Source organism: Panulirus ornatus, chromosome 2 (assembly GCF_036320965.1).
Source record: "Panulirus ornatus isolate Po-2019 chromosome 2, ASM3632096v1, whole genome shotgun sequence".
In the NCBI taxonomy this organism is placed as follows: domain Eukaryota; kingdom Metazoa; phylum Arthropoda; class Malacostraca; order Decapoda; family Palinuridae; genus Panulirus; species Panulirus ornatus.
The window spans coordinates 21914772-21934616 of record NC_092225.1 but is presented as its reverse complement, the minus strand read 5'-3'; the positions used below and the strand labels follow the sequence as shown (position 1 = coordinate 21934616).

Genomic DNA, 19845 nt, shown 5'->3' with positions numbered 1-19845 from the left:
AACAGTACAGGTATATACTGTCTCATACTTAACAATACAGGTACGTACATACTTAACAGTACAGGTATATACTGTCTCATACTTAACAATACAGGTACGTACATACTTAACAGTACAGGTATATACTGTCTCATACTTAACAATACAGGTACGTACATACTTAACAGTACAGGTATATACTGTCTCATACTTAACAATACAGGTACGTACATAAGTTCTCGGTTTGTGATAAGCCACAGTTCCCTTTCCACATCCAGGCCCCACAAAATTTTTCCATGGTTTACCCCAGACGCTTCACATGCCCTGGTTCAATCCACTGACAGCACGTCGACCCCTGTACACCACATCGTTCCAATTCACTCTATCAATTGCGTGCCTTTCACCCTCCTGTATGTTATTATCATGAGATAATACACCTGCATGTATAAACCAGCCTCCTGACGAAGTATGACGACATTTTCACCTGGGCGCTGACGCTGACGGAGGGATAAGGGAGTGGCTCTTGCAGTAACAGTCCCCAGATATACAATAGGGCAGGCACAAGGCTTATACTTGGATGACCAGACGCCCAAGACCACACCTTCTGCAGCAACCACAGGATAACACCAGCTGCTGACGTGAAGGCGATGACCATCTCCCAAACGCCATCTGGAGAGAGAGAATTATCATCGGCCATCTGTAGTTGTATGATACAGATTGTTACCAGCTGTGTTATCCACTGGTTACAGTGAGTTGATACATGATACAGCTTTATGCATCTTGTACATACATACGAACATATGGGAACAATACCCGTGGATTCATGAGAGCATTATACTTTTTCTCTCACAGGAAAAATAGATGAAACACTGTGAATTTCTTTTCTCATCATCTGAAAGACAAGAGACTGAAAACATGACTATCTGAGAGATTATCTGTAAGTCTGAGTGTCCTATCTGTTTTCCATAGGAATCACAGCCTTACCAGCAATGTTCCTTCTGTATTTCTTTTTTTTTACTATAGTATGTAAGAAGAGCCTATCAACAAATGGTTTCAGTAAATATCAGAAAATACATGAATGTCTAGAATTACGGATGAGGTCCAATTGCTATTTGCGAGTCCTTTTTCCAAAGCAAATACCTGAGCCACACATCCTCGACTACTCTTACAGCCAATTCATTCCTTGACACATTGCCTCTAAGGACATTCAGGGCAAAGGGAAGCTGTCTCTTAAGTTTTTGACCTCCGTTTTGTAGATACGTCTAACGCTCCATCGCGCAACCCTCCTCATGACCACTCACGCATCTTACCTTCAAACGGCCTCAGAAGAGCTGAGTGCCTCGGTAGAGGTCCAGGTTTGAGAGACACTATAAGCAAGGGGTCATAACTATAGATCTTGGAGTGGGATATGACCTTCATCCTCGCTGGGGATGGGGTTAAGTTCACGGAGAAGTCTGCTTGTTCATACTGCAGGGTTCCCACAATGCCCGACCAGTTGCCACCAGTCAGAGGCACGCCCCACGTCCCATCCCATGGCTCTCGCATGTCGTACCTGAAGTTCATCACTCGATTTAGTAATAGAGGATAAATAACTGGAAGTTTTACCTTCTTCACGCTTTCTCACACATCAGAACCTAGGACATCTCGCGTATCACTCGAAAATCTAATTTTTTCTCTCGCAATTATCTCCTTACTTATGTGTTCTGTATATTTACTCTATAACTGAGTTAGTAACAACATATTGAGCTCTTTTAATGTTACATTTTGCTTGAGGTAAATCTAACTGTGTGATTAAGTCGTCACTGAAATGAAACTGATAGCTAATGTCTTCCTTCTAAGTTACGAATGTTATTCGCTCTATATATCCAGCAAAAGGCTTCAAATAATCACAAAAAGCGAGACCCCCATTGTAGACACGCTTTCCACAAGAAACAAGAATATTCATCTGTTCCTCATCTCGTGCCAAACATCTTGTGGGTCGATGGCAAACTTAATACCAAATTACCTTTTTGTCTTAGAAATAAGAAGCTGTTTTACTCTTTATTACAATAAAAGTCATATATCCTTAGCCATCAAGACAATATGTATACCTAGCACCCCATAGATACAAAATGTAGAGTATCATTCATCATATAGTTAAAGGTATATGATAAAGTCTCAGCTTATGACCATATAGTCTTCAAAATCCTGTTGGAAGTCCTAATAACATAATCATTGCTAATATGAATCAAAACAATCGTCTACGTAAGGGTTAAAATCCTCCATCCGGGCTTACGTAAAGTTCAGATGAGCAGAGACGGTATTTAGCAACCTTGTGTCAAGGGAGTCACGTGGGACAAGTGAGCCATCTGAGCCACCTGGCTCACAGTCAATGAAGGGGAAGTAACTGTTCGTCACCACTTTGAAGGTATGGCCCATGAAGGCCTGGTCGTCCGCCTCTGAAAACGTATCGAATAGAAGAAACAAATGGACATCGAACATGCACATGATTTCTCATTCCTTAATCTTTTTTCTTTGTCTTTCATTGAATCCTGATGGCCATTTTGCTTTACCGTGACTGACTACGATGCTCTTTAAGGCTAGACTGGTACATTATCGTTTCACTATTCGCCACTTAGGTGTCATTAAGTAATGTAATTGATAGTAAGTAATCGTTCAGGAATCATTGATTATGGGATATGTGAGAGGAATTCTTCTGTACGTGTGGAGAAGGTCTGATATGGATGCAAAAAAAAAAAAAAAAATATCCTTAAAGTTAACTAACTTGTACATTTTGAGGACTATCTACTTGCTTTCTTTTTTACGAGAATGGAAGTGAAATAACTCTATTGGGAAAGATACTCATCACTTCCCTGCAGACGACCCACCAGGGAAGACAGTGTCATCATCCCCCCACTGGACGGGAGAGGACGGGCTTGACTCCTGTAGAAGCTGCTGGATGCCCATCCCTCCGTCGTTGCAGTAGAGACACCGTCGAAACGCCTTCACGACTTCGTGTCCCTCTAGAGAGAGAGAGAGAGAGAGAGAGAGAGAGAGAGAGAGAGAGAGAGAGAGAGAGAGAGAGAGAGAGAGAGAGAAGTATATTTACATATGGCATTGGAAATGAGGTTTGATGTGAAGTTCCTTTCAATATGAACCAAACATATTGGAAGAGTGTGTGTGTGTGTGTATTTTCCCTCAACAAGACGACCGCCCCTGTGATTACCTACATATGTACAAGGAGGCGTCACCTTTCTCCAGGGTTCCTCTCCTGAGCCAGGTATCGCCTGGTGACGTGACGTGCTTAAAGTCGTGGAGTGTGAGACCCAACATATGGATGGTGTTACGTAGACTAGTGTGGTGGGTGAGGGCTCTCACTGCTGCTGGGCCTCCGATCACCACAACGGGCGCCTCTGGCTCCAGCCACAGCTTCGATGATTCCAGGAACCTGGAACATGAGTTTGCTTTACGTTACTACACTAGACGTCTTCTCACACTTCCAGTAGATTTAGTGTGATGAGATATACATACGTACATGAAAGTTTAGTTGAGGATAGCTACTCTGTATTGTCTTACTTTCCCTCAGATGGCTATTTCTTTAGTCCATTAGCATTTTTGGTCTGAAGATTGAGAAGGTACTTTGCTATAGTCTAATGCCAAAGAAATATTGGTTCAAGAACTATGAGAAGGTACTTTGCTATAGTCTAATGCCAAAGAAATATTGGTTCAAGAACTATAATTTTTTTCATTCTAATAAGTTCCCTACGATAGTGCTGGTCACTGGCACTTGTGAAAGGAAAAGTGAACAAGGAATCGTATGGTATATGTTGTTACCTGAATATGAGATTGTTGCTCTCGTCCACCAGCAGGATAAAGACCCGGCAGTTGGTCCTGGTGTCTCCCCACACACCCTGCAGCAGGTGGTCTTGTGTTGCCTGGTCCTCGGAGAACAGTGATCCTAATTCTACAATAACATGCGCTTGGCCCACAGTCGACAGTCGTCTGATAAAAAAATATATAGATAGATAGATAGATAGATAGATAGATAGATAGATAGATAGATAGATCATGTCATCAACATGTACCCTGGGATCGAACCCGGGATGATTTGAACGAGAACCACTGAACCAAGACCGTTATACGAGTAGGGGCATATAGTGGAGAGATGGTCTGCATCGATCTCATGTGTTTCCCTTTTCTGTCCAAGATTTTGAATCATATGACCACAGTTCATATTTTTCTTTTCGCTTCTGGAACGTTCAGATTTTTCTATCGATTCAGTTCACGTTTCTATTCGTCATCGTGGGCCACACAAAACTCTGTCATCTACTCACTTGATGATCGAGGAGAACACTGTGGCGTGGTCTGTTGTGGTGGTGGAGGAGGCCAGCACCAGGTGACACCCAGCGAGGTGGTGCCTCACCACTTGACCCACTATTACGTCCACCTGGTTCATAGACACACCGGCCACGCCACTCACACGTCCTTCCTCGCCGTGCAGATGCCGTATAACCATGATCCATAGCAGTGGCCAGAGGACATGCACACACAGAGAAGAACGCATCAGGTTCAAGCTGGAGGGGGGGGGAAAAAAATGTTGTACTTCTTTAGAACTGTCCTTAGAAATACCTTGAAGATCTCATAAGGGAGTGAGCCTCAGCCCATCCTTGTTAACTTATTTACATATCTACATATGTTTTTCAGGGTGGAAGTCACCAATTTCAGGATTGGATGGTGTTAAATGGCGTTGGCTTCTCACGTTGAGATGATAAATGCCCTTATGAGAAAGTCAATCTAATTCTTTTTGACTGAATTTGTAGAAGAAAGAGTTAAATATTCATACTATTTTATCCTTCATTATGGGTAATTGGCCAGAAAGAGAGTGTTTCCAAATACCAGATGAATTTATAGATTTGGGGACAGTAGATAGTGAATTGGTAACACGATAAATGATTCTTGCTTATCAACATATGAGATAAAGGACATTGAGAGAGGAACAATCGTTTATCATTTATTGTATTCCTGCATCCAGAATGAGCACAACATATGATATAGTTTCCAGTTAGCATCATCCAGGAAAAGGCTTATGGTCGGTTTCCGGACGTCGAAGACTGAGGCCTAACTTCAACTTATTCATTTTGTTTGGATTCGATTGGCAAGATCCAGCTCTTATCTCACTTGACTTTCACTTCTTTCACGTTTTCAATCGCAAGTTTAACATATAACTTTCCTTATATGTGTCATAAACCAGCTCGCCTATAGCTCACATAATCCTGGTGAACACCTATCACCTCTTAACACATTTGCTTCAGTACAGTCGCTGAATCCATCCACTCCGGTATTCAAGCTTGACCACAGCTCCCACTGAGACAAAATGAGGGAATAGAAGGATTTATGGACCAGCGTCTCTTCTCTTTTTTTTTTTTTTCTCTCTCTCTCTCGTGGTCATTCTTCCCATTGCGTGGTCCACTATACGTGCCTCATCAGATTTCACCACTCATTTCGCCACAAGCGTCTTTTTGGATGCCATTTCTACCGTACGCATTCACGAGAAGATGATGAAGAGGAAAAGAAGAACAAGAAGAAGGAGAAGAGAAATAAGAAGAATAGGAAGAACAATAACAAGATATTTCATCCTTTAGGTTATCATCAGATATCGAACAATGTCCCACGACCATTTCCTGGATATCTTTCGCTTCCATGAGCGACAGAACGATGTTTCGAAAGTGTGAGAGGTCGCCTCATCATGTCACTATTCCTGAGGCGGTGCACACCGAATGGCTCACAATAACATGGCAAGGGAGCGTATAGCTGGCCTACGAATAATCCACTCGGAACCACTCTGGGCCTTACGGCGTATACGCAGCTTGTGACGCTCGTTTTCATAATCCAGTTGGCGTAGCAGCGCGGTCTGCCTAATCGGGGCTTCGTCGCCACGTTGCCCTCTCGTCTCCACCTCCTGATCCATCGCCTGACAGTCGCCACGCTCCTGCCAGTCCGCTGAGCAATGTCATCTGGCGACCGTCCCCTCAACCACAACCACACGAACACCACACGATCATTCACATCAGTCGGCCGTACAGCGCGCTGCTTCCTCATGCTTCTGCGCAAAAGGTGAAAACAAAGTTGGTTTAACGAGACACACACACACACACACCCACGCACACACACACACCCACCAACCCACCCCCACACACACACACACCCAACCACCCACACACACACACACCCACACACACACCCAACCACCCACACACACACACACACCCACACCCACACACACCCAACCACCCAAACACACACACCCACTCACCCACCCACACCCACACACACCCAACCACCCAAACACACACACCCACTCACCCACCCACACCCACACACACACACACGATGGTGATGTGAACTACGATATTACCAAGCATTATAATGATTGGGAGACTGTGAGTGTGTGTGTATGTGTCTGTTTTAGTTTTTCTTCACCTTGAAAGGATCTGCCATAGTGGTATCCCCTTCACCACAATATACCACAGTGTACGACCATGCAGGTAGAACTTACTGCTGGAGTGAGGATATACAGCACTGCGGACCTGGGGGAGGTAGGTGTGTGTGTGTGTGTGTGTGTGGGTGTATGGGTGTTGTCGACGTCAGCTGTAGCTGGGGAGTGAGTCCTGGTGTCTGAGTGGCTGTGTATATATTGGCAGACGGAGGGACGACGGCTTTGCCCTGGGTGCTATTTCCAGAGTGTCACTACATAACCTATTTCTTAAAGATTATTGAGAGATTGATATTGCTTTTATCTATCCTCATATCACTGAGAAACATGTAAGAATGCATGCACGTATGTATGTATGCATGTATGTATGTAGTTTGTGTAAGGCGTGGTTACGGATAAGAGTCTGTGGTTTCGGTGCATCATACACTGTCAACCACAACACAGATGACATCACTCTCTCTCTCTCTCTCTCTCTCTCTCTCTCTCTCTCTCTCTCTCTCTCTCTCTCTCTCTCTCTCTCTCTCTCTTTCCCCCAGCCCAAGCAGCAGACACCTGAGGTACTTACTTTGCAATGCATTCACGAGAATTAGGAAAAGATCATTTCTCCATAGTGTTTCCATAATTTATTAAGTATTACAACCAATGTCTCGCCACTACATTCGGCATCTTAAGGTGAACGTAAGACAGAGGTATACAATAGATAACATTAAATCCACAGTGTGCATTATAAGTGGGCAGAGGTGAGATCTTTTTGTCTGTCACTGGTGGAAACGCACAGGGTAGGTCAGGTTTAAGGGTGGGGATGGGTGGAGGAGCAATTTGGCAAGGTCAGGGTGAGGGATAGGTCAGGGTCAGGTGATGTGACGATACATGAGACTGCTTTCCACGCCGTCTCACTGGCTGAACATCATATTTGACTGTATAGTGTTAATCAAAGCCTTATCATGTATTATGGACAGCTCCCAGGACTTGTAACCGTCTCTTGTTGGTACCTGATGCAATGATTATTATCTTTTCCTCACACCATTCGTAGTCCAGGTCCTTAGCATGATGTCACTAGTGTTACTGCTTTCGCTGAGCCCTTCTTCAGGTAGGTGACAATGCTTCACCTCAGTTTACATCTATGGCACGAAGAATATAGCCAGCGAAATGGGTGTATAGTTCCCAGTTACAAAAGGGGCATTGGTGTCTTTACGTATGATAACGGCGTCTGACACATGGCTTTTCTAATGGATGATGATTGTAAAATTTTCTTCGGATCTACGCCAGTTTTTGACCACGAATTTTTACGACATCATTCTCGTCCTGTGTTTATAAGCTGGAATGGATGTTGAAACGAACATACTACATCATTAAGATATGGTTTGATACTTCAGTGATTTGTGGAGACTTCGGTAGCTGGTATGGAAGTGGGTAAGATCCTTTTCTCCCCCATTACGTAAGACTAGTGGAAAGAGCGCTTCCGTGGACGAGCTTCTCCCACAGAAAATTGATGATGGCAACGAGGTAGCCCAGCAGGAGCAGGTAGAACACACCCTGCAGGTGGTCCAGCCCTAACACCACCTGCCCGTCGTCAACCTGAGGGGGGAAGATTGTGTGTGTGTGGGTGTGTGTGTGCATTTAGTAGTGGCCGGTGGAGGGAAAGTTATATTCAAACATTAACAAAAAAGCTCATTAAACCTGACCTCGGTATGCACCACCCTATCATCTCCTCCTCTCGTGGCCCAATCTCGTTTAACTGTGGTTTCTATAATGTCGTCTGTCCACCGGTCTATTAACCCAGCCTCGATCAGTCGCTGCTTCAACCTTCTGATCTGGTCGAGGAACGAGGCGCCTCTCCTAGAACGTACAGCATCACGGTCAACCATCGTAAACATCAAGTGATATGGCGATGGTTGATAAACCATCTTAGACTCTGTATAACACACTTTCATGTCACTCATTCTTGTCTTCGTGTTCATGGCGATGGTGTGCATCTATGTCTGGTGTGTATGTTGAGAATGTGGATGCAGTAGAAATATTAACGATTGGTTTATTGTCATTATTACTTTATCATTATTATCATTATTATTATTATTATTATTATTATTATTATTATTATTATTATTATCATTATTATTATATCATTATCATTATTATCATTATTATCATCATTATCATTATCATCATTATTATTGCAATTATTATTATCCTTATTATCATTATTGATTATTATTATTATCATTATCATTATTATTATTTTGCATTATCATTATTATTATCATTATTATTATTATCATCATTACTATTATTATCATTATCATTACATTTTTTCATGAGGTAGGTTTTCCATCTCATATATTTCAAAACAAAGAACTTCAGCTGGATGTCTGGTGTTGCATTACTTAAAACCGTGTATGGATAATTATCACTTTAACGATATACCTGGTGGATATTCCTTCATACACATAACTGATCATTCATGTAGTTTCTTCACACACACACACACACACACACACACACACACACACACACACACACACACACATTTACATGTGTTCAAAGCTCACATAAGATATGTAAAATACGACTGATATACGATTGAAATCTTTTCTTGACGCTTATAGATCTATATGACTTCATGATGCCTAAAACATATTCCTTTTTTCTTCAAGGAAAATAAGGAATATATACGACACTCACCGAGAACCCCATGAGTTCCCACCATTGATTGGGTACTCTGTGGTGCTGAGGTGGAAGGGCGTGTTGCCACCAGTGACCTGGTACCGTAACCCAGTCTCCACCTTGATGTATGACATGAATGTGATGTATGAGAAGCCTCCAGCCATCACTTTCTTCACGCCAACAGGAGGTAAGTAAGTCTGAAAGTGAGAGAGGGGAAAAAAGAGAAGGTTAAATCATAGTTTGAATACTATGCTATACAGTGCCAGGACAGTTACGAGGCGTGTGTGTGTGTGTGTGTGTGTGTGTGTGTGTGCGTAGGTTCAATCATTCTCCTTCAGATGGAAAACCGCCTCAGTACACCTTACTCACCTGCAGACCTTTGTGTATCTCTTGGATGACGGGATCAGAGCTCTGGTTAAAGTAGAGGAGGGTGGTACCAACCAAAGCATGAATACCCCAGGCCCAGCCATCTCGACTCAGAATATCTTCGAAAGTATTGATCGGTGTAAACCTATCCTCGACTGAGAGGTGGGCGACTAGGGACGAGAGGTAAGCAGTGACGATCGTAAGGTTCCACAACCACCACCAACCCAGGAACATCTGAGCAAAATCGACAAGGAGGGAAAAAAAAGAAGGTTAGAAACGTTGAAATGACGAGACTTGGTGAGCTCCTTTGTACATAATGTTTGATAAGATATGAAGCTGTGATACAGGCTTATACTATAGTTTATCATATATCCTTTGAACTGACTGAATGTATCTTACATGTTTTGGATTTTAATCATATAATCGTTAAGTGATTCTATTCGAGACTATTGAAGCCACACTTCTCTACCCTGTTCATCTATGTAAGGTTAGAACAAGTGCTCCAGTTCTCATATAACCTATCCTCCTTCATTTTCATCTACGTTCGGTGATACAAAAGCAACAATATCGTATATCTAAGAAGTTCATTGTTGAATAAACTATTCTCTATGAACTTAAGCCCCTTATCTTTCCACCCTAACATCTTCTGCAGGTTCTTATCATTCGAACCGCACCGTGTCATGTGATACTCCAAGACACTAACGAAACAAGTATTGACTCCATCCACCGTTTTAGTAATCTATCTCTTTCCCTTCGTACTTCTAGTGTTTATGTTCCAGTATCACCCAAAGTTCTATTTGGCAAATGCTGCCCAAACGCTATTTCGTCCATTCGATCTTTTATTGATCCTCTTCCCTCACACAGGTTTCTTATATCAATTCCTTATATTTTATATAATCCCATACGCGTTTTATTTCTTGATAAGCCAAGTACCTAATCAATCAACCAACCCTTGAGGAAAGATGAAAAGCTAGGTTGACTGTGAGGTCCGACCGCCGCAACTAGGATTCGAACCTATACAGGATCGAACCCCCAGGCGGCCAGTGAATACGTCACAGTCAGGATCGCTAACCGCTGCACCAAGGAGATGTCATCTTACAGATAACATTCGACGTAGCTAGTCACGCATGTGGTCGTACCTGGCCACTTATATTAGTCGGCAGGCGAACAGCCGGCTCCTGGAGCAAGAAGCCCCAGCTTTGCAAAAAGGCGGAGTCGAATCCCAGGCTACGATGTCCTGACATCGAAGACCAGGCCTTCTGCAGGAGCCATAGGATGACCCCAGCCAACGACGTGCACACGATGATCATCAGCCAAACCTCCACTGGAATGAGAGGGAGAGTGTAGAGAGCTCCAGCGCCTCACTGAGCCATTATATAATGGAGATCTGCAGTACAACCCTTTGACAGAAAAGAGATGATCAGGTTTAAAAAAGATATGAAATTTATCATTCCTTCCAAGAATTGCCACCATGATATCTCAGGTTGTGAACAAATGAACAACTGAACAAGGCAAATGAAAGGTAAAAAAAAAGTGTGTGTGTGTGTGTCACCTGTAAATGGCCTAATAAGAGCTAAGCTTCGTGGTAAAGTTCTTGGTTTGAGTGAGAGTATATTCAAGGGATCATGACTGTAGATGATGGAGTGGGTGATGACCTCCATCCTCGCTGGTGACGGCGTCAGGTTGAGGGAGAAGTCTGCTTCTTCATGTTGCAGGGTTCCTACAATGCCCGACCAGTTGCCACCAGCCAGAGGCACGCCCCACGTCCCATCCCATGGCTCCCGCATCTCGTACCTGAAGAGCATATCAGTCCATAAGGTGACCGTGAATGCACTTGTCCTGTTATACAATGAAAGTGACTTCATAAAGCTTATACATTAAGCGTTACGTATAACTCATTGCTACAAGATAATCTTATGACGTAGATATTCTATGCACTCATAGAGATAAAAAAAAATATAACAAGATTATCCATTCTTTAATATGAATAGATTTTTTATTTTCCTATGAATAGATTTTTTATCTTTTGGCATACAAAGGATTTCATTGTTTCATAGATCATAGAACTGATGGGTCAAGCTTGATGCAAAATGTACGGATGTATTTTCACTCAAGCTGAGTCACAAATAGATGACAGATCCAAAGATTGTGGTGTTGGATCAGTCGCATGATTCTTGAAGAAAACCTTTACAAAAACACTTGGATTTCATTACTTCCAAATTGTCTATTTGTATATCAGTGAAGGTGATCGTTCAATCACTAGTACTGTATTTGATTTTTCCCCTCACATTTATTATCTTTCTCGTACCTCAACTATCAGTGGATAAGTCTCTGTCAGTCACACACGGGAACGAAACAGATAACATAACAAACATGCGAACAGATCAGAAATGTATTTATAAATTCCAAAAAAAAAAAGATACCCAGTAGAAAGATCGGGGACACTGAAATCAGACGAAGCCAAAGTAACATCAGGTTTACGTCAAGTTGAGGTGATCCGAGAGTGTGTCGAGCACTCGACTGTCAAGGGAGTCCAGTGGAGCCAGCAGAGCACCGGGACCTTTGCTCTTCTTCTCGTAAGCAGTGAAGGGAAAGTAACCCAGGGTCACTACCTTGAACGTGTGCCCACCGAAGTGCTCAAGTCTCTCTGGAAATAGATATGAAAAAAAACATAAATTTCTTAACCCATTCCTTATCACTGTGCCAAGAGGGCAAGTTGTACACGACAGGTAGGTATTGGTTCGTCCCATGAGAACGACTTCGTGTCTTGGATTGCCTGTGCATCAGTCACGTACAATCACGAGACAGAGATTACTTGTGTTCGTCTTGGGTAGAAATATATCAATCATGACAATGTGTGTGTTTAATTCGTCTATATAACCGTAACTGTGAAATATAAGGGAATGACATGTTTGTGATTCACAGGTGAAAGCTGTGTCGAAGATAAGTATGAGGTGACAGGACACCACCAGCATGTATACGTATTGGTTGTCTGTGAGATGCCTATGATATAAGGTGGCCATATTCAACGTATAAAGTTTGATCACAGACCTGAACCCTCAAACAAAAAAGGAAAGTCTCTGAAGGCAAAAAGGAGTGAACTGGAAGCAAATTACGATCGGGAGAGACGAGAGTTGAGAGAAGAGAGACTCAGGAATAAGATGAACGTAGGAAAGGCATAGGAAAATGAGGGAAAAAAAGGTATAATTAGTTAATATACATCTCAGTGTTTAACATATGGAGGAAAATGTGTATGAACATGTATGAACTATTGAGATAACAGATACCTTTCTTTTAAACATTCAAAATGTGATTATTCGAAATGGAAATAATACTGTTGTTCCCTGGCGAATTATGGAGGAAGTCGGTTCAAGTCCTAAACATATGTACATCAGTTGATGATCTGATGACTTGGGTAACGCCTTTGTATAAGATGAGTTTCGTCTATCACGCATAGCAACACACCGATCACCGTCCTCTAACATTACTAAATCATAAGAAGCTATGATTCTCCAACATCTATGACCCGTATGTTTACTGTGTGTCCCCCCAGTGGTAACTGACAGTGCCACAAAATCCACTAAGCTTTCTCTCCTCTAAGCTAAGCAGATTCAGTGATACATATCCCTCCATGATGGTATACATAAAAGAATTTATTCTCTTTTTCTTTGCGTTGATTTCTTTTTCTTGTCTTTTGTAGACTATTCGTTGATTTCATGTCATTCAGACTGTAAGTTGGTGATGGCAAGTACTTCGTACCAAGGTGGCAAATGGGGTTATTGTAGTTACTGCAGTACGACACAGAGATGATGCTAAGAAATGAAAATAATGATAGAGACAGGAAAGTATCGTGAGCATTTAGTGGACGCACCAGGTAAGAGGTTGTGCCACAGGTCGCCAGAGGGCAGGCTCCCTCGCTGCACCAGACGCACACCCATCTGACCATCGTTGCAGTACAGACATCGTCGGTATAACCTCACACGCTCGCTGCCTGATACTGAGATAAGGAATTCTTTTAAAAGATAATATAAGGAATTAATTGATAGTGATGGCTGATATATACATACATATATACTCATATCTTCAGCGTATGCATTGCGTAAGTTACTTCAACTGGGAGTAAGTTGTTAATCCTAACAATTAAATCTATTTTGGTGATTCCGTACTTGGCTCTGGTCTTGGTTGCCAGCCTTCGTTAATCTATGATGGAAGGTGAGGCTTTATACAACACACTACAAAAATACGTACAAAAAAAACCAAGTGCTTTTACTAGGCAAACATTAGTGGGATTCTTGATCATTTACTTGTCATGAAATACTCACAGTTTCCTAGGATCATCCAGCCTACATCATCTGCTGGGGTCTTCTACTGCCCTCAGGCTGAAGGTGTCATGTACTATGGTCTACGATAATTGTACTTACCAGGTATGAACAGTAGTAGTAGTAGTAGTAGTAGGTACCTACTTGCCAGAATCTTTTTTTTTGTATATTAACCTCCCAAAACGTGAAATTCTATAAATATAGATCATTTATAAACGGATCAGCGACTTGTTTCTATACGTAAGCCCTCCACTTTGCAACGACATGTTGTTGGAGACATTAACCTTTCTTAGGGTTTCCCTTCCTGAGCATCGTCTGCACGGGTGGTATAGGAGGGGCGACGTCATCGAGAGCCAGGAGGATCAGGTGGATGGTGTTACGTAGACCAGCGTGGTGGACGATGGTTGTCACTGCTGTCCTCCCACCGATCACCACTGTGGTTGTGTCTGGCTCTAGCCACAGTCCTGACGCCTCCAAGAATCTGGAAAGACTATCAGATAATTTATCTTACTACGAGTCTACGTACGGATAATTATCTATCGTACTAACAAGTATCTATTGTAAGTTTGATTATATCTATTGTAAGTTTGATTAGAGTCAAACTTACAGTAAAGTCAATATAGAAAAGACATTTCCTCTCGAAAAACTTAATTCATCGCTCACTTTTGTTTGCATGTGACTTAGAGAGGCTTTGGGAGGCGATTTTTGTTGAGATCAACATGTGTGGGGTTTGCAGGAGAGAGTAGAGGACATGATCAGGTTCATATTTTGTTTTGAGAAAGGTGGAAAGAGAGAGATTTATGTAGATACTTAAGTCATTCTTAAGTGTTAAGGATATTCACAGAGACAGAATTACTGTTAAAACACTGCACTTGTCCATCATCGGCAGAAGAACGAAGAGATTATGATACACTTATGATCAAAGTAGTCATGAGGCATTCAAAAGCTCCAGGGACTCGACTCTCATGCTATTTAGTAGTACACACGACAGACAAAAGAAAAGAGGAGAGAATAAAAAGTCTTCAAACTTCCATTACTTGAGTGAGAGAGGATCACTGCTGTCACCCGTGTGGAGGATGAGGGCACGACAGGTAGCTCTGGCATCACCCCACAGGCCATGAAGGAGGCGATCCTGTGTTGGCTGGTCTTGAGAGAACAATCTGTCCACATCCACAATAGTGCTGGCATGGCCACCAGACACCATCCGTCTGGAACAAGGCGTTTGATGTCCATCATTACTGACTCCTGTACCTACCCTGAGTACATGGCTTGCTTGTTATGACACGATATTATGAAAACTAACACAAGTTATTGAGTCTGTAGTTCAGGAAGTAACAGAACATCTCCTTTCATGTGTTTGCAGAAGGAACAGGTACAGAATTTTCTGTTCAGTTATGCTCTTAACTTCATTCTCATTTTGGTTAAATTTTCTCTTACCATCTCGCAAATACAGGTGTAACCTACTCACCTGAGAACCGAGGGGAACATTGTGGCGTGGTCTGTTGTGGTGGCGGAGGCCAGCACCAGGTGACACAAAGCCAAGTGGTGCTTCACCACCTGACTTACTATCCAGCCCACCTGGCTCGAGGAATCATCCATTAGCCCACTGAACTCGTCCCCTCCACCACCACCACCACCACCATCACGCGCCTGCGTGGTGGGCACCACCCGTACCACAAGCCAGAGCACCAGCGGACAAAGTAAGGAAGACATATCGATATCACTGAAAAGAGAAATACCGGAAATCTTATCTCTTACAACCATTTCTATACGAGAGTTGACTATGATACACTTCGTCTTACACCACACGTCGTATCATCATTAACTTTTGATAACTGTTTTTGTGTACGTGAACACCTCATCTCTACACTACATTTGGAATGAATACAAAATGCTTCAGTCATCCTCTATGTTATATCCTAAGATGGTGTTGAACCTCTACATGAATGCACGACTGGTATGGATCACGCAGTTGTCAGCATGATTATATATATATATATATATATATATATATATTATATATATATATATATATATATATATATATATATATATATATATATATATATATATATATATATATATATATATATATATATATATATTGAATTCTTGAATTCAACAGGCTTTCTAGGTCTTTTTCTACGATGGTTATATTGCCCCGGTGCTCAAATGTTTGGCTTTCAATAATACATGTGTATAGTTCTTAAACCATTTATTTCTTACATTTTCTTAAGTTTGAATGAATTCTCTAGAGGTACACAAGGTGAATGAAGAAAGACATTTAGTTACAAACATACGATTATTAAAAGAAAAGAAGGCGAACAAAATCTATAGGCTTCATAGAAAGGACAATAGAATTGAAGCATGAGGAACTAATTCTCTGACCGTTCTCTCAATCGGTCTTGCATGTATTGAGAACATCTAACTGAGGCGAGGAGTGAGGAGTCTCTAATGTTTCCAGTGATGCTTGAACAGGGAGGTCAATGCCAAGTCTAGAAGATATGCACCTGAGAGCATGTAGGATTTCAGATCCTGAATATTTAGATGATGAACTGAAAATGATTCAGTACATTGGACAGGAGCAAAGATACACAATGAATATACTTAACCAGAGTCAGAATACAGCAAGGAAACGTTTCTACAGTGGCCAGAATAATAAGCCAGAACATTAGAGTGACCAAATAATCCTTGTTCTCCCCTTCCATAAGAATTTTCGCGAATGAGTTCACATTCTCAAAAGAATTAATATACAAGTAGTATTCAAATATGACAACACCATCAAGAAAGCCCTCATCAAAAGTAGCCCTTCAGATAATACAGGTGTTGTTTATAAAGTCCCATGTAAAGACTGTAACCATCTCTATATTGGACAATCAGGGAAAGATTTGGAGACTAGGATCTCACAACATTAGTGTGAGGACAGATTGTCAGGGAAATAAACACTATATGAATGAGAAACTTCCTCACACTGTTTTCGATGAGTTCTGCCGAAGTTAACATATATAGGTCCCACTTGGATCACTGTGATAGATTGCCTTGTGATGGTAATCAGGAAGGACTGCTCTGTGGTCCAGTCACCCTCGGCTTCTTAGACCAGCAATGGGAATTAATCGTCTTTGATAACACACCCGAGTCTTGTGAATTTGTATTGACTACCTATTGTTGGTGACTCTACTGGGAATGTTGGTGACTCTACTGGGAATGTTGGTGACTCTACTGGGAATGTTGGTGACTCTACTGGGAATGTTGGTGACTCTACTGGGAATGTTGGAGTCTACTGGGAATGTTGGTGACTCTACTGGGAATGTTGGAGTCTACTGGGAATGTTGGTGACTCTACTGGGAACATGGTTGGTGACTCTACTGGGAATATGACTCTGCTTGGAATATGTAGTCCTTTCATCAATGACTTAGGAGACACATTTGTCTTTTCCACCGTCTGCACAAGAAGTGACACCTAAGAACGAGAGATATCGACCCTTGCTATCCACTGTGTGACTCTTCATTCTCTTGACGAGACTTTACGAGCCATCACCATCGTGGCAACTGGCTTCTCAGAGGTGTCAAAACAGAGAAAAAAGAAAATCCCGATTCGACCACGTAGGAATCATCATCTATCAAGTTCCAGATGTTGAGGTGGCGGGAGAATATTCTGTATGTCAGCGGGTCTTTTATCCTGAGTGAATTTCTATCCTCTCAAGTCACCACCAGACGCCCTATAAGAGAATGGAGAGTAGAACATGTTGGACAATAAACTGGAGACAGGGACGGGTTCCATGCGACAGATCGGGTGCTCCTCCTCCAGTACTTGTGTGACTAGAGGAGTGTTATTACAGGGTCTACCACAGCGAGGTCTTGTATTCACGTTGCCCTCTTGCTTCCACCTGTTCAACCACCTCCTCACAGTCGTCACACTACTGCCTGTCCTCTGGGCAATAGTTCGCACTGACCAGCCCTCCGCCCACATCCTGACGAAGACGATGCGATCGTCTAAAGCAGTCTGCTGTAGAGTTCGATTTCGCTCCATAATTCTGTGGAGGAGTAGATACAGTCATGCTTTAACGCCGTGATTTGTGACAGCAGCGTCAGTACATAGCATATGGATGAGAGTACAACCGAGAGCTCACAACACTATCGCTTATCTACAGAAGGTGACCTTAAAGAACGGGAAATGATCGTATGTTAAGATAAGCTGGGCTGGCTTTTCTTATCTTATGCATCAGGGACTTTTCGATTTGACTCAGGAAAGAAAAAAGATAACGAGAAATCTCAATGGATATTAAGACAATGCATATAGAGCCACGTACGTTTTGAATCAAGGAAGGAGTTGAATTCTTAAATCTCTGAGTTTAAGTTCCAACAGCATATGGAAAATATAGAGAAAGATATAAGGAATCGTTACAAGACCTATGACTTTGTCTTGATGCTGCCTCATCCCCATCAAAACACAATAGTATAAGAGAAATATACGTTTGAATAACAAATAAAATAGTTAATAATCACAACCTTTCGTTGTCTTTGTCATATTTGTTTTTTTGCTACTTGATGTTTGATATAAGTATGTATGCTAATCAATAAATATTTCTATCTAAAGATAATGATACTTAAACATAAGATCGAAAACGGGTTCTGAACATTTCCTTATAGTTTAGATGGGATTAGAGTATACGGACTCCTGTGGAATACATACTTCAACTGTCTTAATATAACTTTTTATTTCATCAACGATGGCAAGTCTTGCCAAATCTATATCCTAATCTTCCCACTGGACTAATTGGGGTAAAAGAGAAAGGGACAGATGATCGAAGAGAAAGGTACGAGAAATGAAAGGGAGGAGGAGAAGAAAGATGGGTTAAGAGAGAGTATCGGTGAACTTCAGGAACATTAAGATAACGAATGGACGTGACAATAAGAAGAGGGGATGGGGGAAGTGATAACAGACACATAAAAAAAGAAAGAGGTAAAGAAGAGACAGATTGAGTGTTCGAGACTCCTGAATATGTTAGATGACTCAGGGACATATACAGTAAACCTGGGACAATGTGGCTTACCGAGTGAGTCATAGTGAATAAGATGATGAAAAGAGAGTAAGTGTTGAAAACCTTAAGTATGGCGGAACGTGGAATATCGTTAGTAGTGGATGAGATTGCGGTTGTATCTCTCTAGAAAATGAGTGACGGTGTTTCTGTTTGGTAAGTCAGGGTGTGCAACACTTCTCTTGCTTAAAGTGACGTGCATGATGATTGACGGAGTGTTTGTGTGGGTTCATTCTATTAAGGCCAGGGGAACACAAGTAGATGTTCAAATTACTGACGCAAAAGTCTCTTAAGTGTACCAAGTATGGTGTGTGAGAGAGTGGTGATTAAGAGCATGGGTTTCGAGCACAGAGAAGCTGACGGGAGAAGCAGTGAAGTTTCAGGGGTGTTAGATCATGTGCAGACTGGGTATTCACTCTTAAGAATGTTTATAAAAAAAAGAATACCCGGAGAGAATGATTTGTATGTGATGATTTTGGATCTGTGGGAGGTGAACCATAAGGTTAACAGAAAAGCATTATGGAAAGTGCTACGAATAATTAGGGTAAATTGAAAGTAAGTGAATGGAATTAGGACTAATCACAGAGATTGTTGGTCATGTGTGCGAGTAGGAAGGGAGGAAGGTGCATGGTTACCGATGAAGGAGGGTATACGTCAAAGTTGTGTTACTTCTCCCTGATTATCTAATCTGTTTATAGATGGGGTGATCAGGGAGGTGACTGCAAGAATCTTGGGGAAAAAAGACTTACCGATAACTGTATGATAAGGAAACCCTGATAACCAATAGGTAAAATGATATACGCCACACGACCTATTCACTGGAAAAGCTATAATGATGATGTAATAGACCGAGATTACAAATAATCTACGTACTTTTCAAAAGTTCACCTTGATATCGTACGAAGGTAAACACAAACAAGCACAAACACAAAGTCAAGTCAACCACATAAACACACACACACACACACACACACACACACACACACACACACACACACACACACACA

At 41.8% G+C, this 19845-nt stretch overlaps 2 protein-coding genes across 2 annotated transcripts; both read right to left on the bottom strand.

The window, feature by feature from the left end:
• Nucleotides 1-354: 354 nt before the first annotated feature.
• On the bottom strand, nt 355-2925 carry LOC139752055 (glutamate [NMDA] receptor subunit 1-like). Its single transcript, XM_071667893.1, has 4 exons — nt 2847-2925; nt 2255-2417; nt 1290-1531; nt 355-648 (listed from the first exon to the last, which is right to left on the bottom strand). The coding sequence occupies exons 1-4, from the start codon at nt 2923-2925 to the stop codon at nt 401-403; spliced, it is 732 nt and encodes a 243-aa protein (XP_071523994.1). The 3' UTR covers nt 355-400.
• A 255-nt stretch (nt 2926-3180) lies between these two features.
• On the bottom strand, nt 3181-4526 carry LOC139752052 (uncharacterized). Its single transcript, XM_071667879.1, has 3 exons — nt 4293-4526; nt 3793-3960; nt 3181-3406 (listed from the first exon to the last, which is right to left on the bottom strand). Exons 1-3 carry the CDS (start codon nt 4520-4522, stop codon nt 3181-3183), a joined length of 624 nt encoding a protein of 207 aa, XP_071523980.1. The 5' UTR covers nt 4523-4526.
• Nucleotides 4527-19845: the final 15319 nt, after the last annotated feature.

Excerpts from the sequence above, each read along its gene's own strand:
- LOC139752055 (XM_071667893.1), bottom strand. The coding sequence starts at position 2,925 with ATGGGCATCCAGCAGCTTCTACAGGAGTCAAGCCCGTCCTCTCCCGTC. Across the intron at positions 2,418-2,846 it reads TGATGACACTGTCTTCCCTG|AGGCGGACGACCAGGCCTTC; the intron begins GTGGGTCGTCTG and ends ATACGTTTTCAG. Across the intron at positions 1,532-2,254 it reads TCTGCTCATCTGAACTTTAC|GTACGACATGCGAGAGCCAT; the intron begins GTAAGCCCGGAT and ends GATGAACTTCAG.
- LOC139752052 (XM_071667879.1), bottom strand. The coding sequence starts at position 4,522 with ATGCGTTCTTCTCTGTGTGTGCATGTCCTCTGGCCACTGCTATGGATC. Across the intron at positions 3,961-4,292 it reads GTGTTCTCCTCGATCATCAA|ACGACTGTCGACTGTGGGCC; the intron begins GTGAGTAGATGA and ends TTTTTTTATCAG. Across the intron at positions 3,407-3,792 it reads AGCAACAATCTCATATTCAG|GTTCCTGGAATCATCGAAGC; the intron begins GTAACAACATAT and ends CTCATGTTCCAG.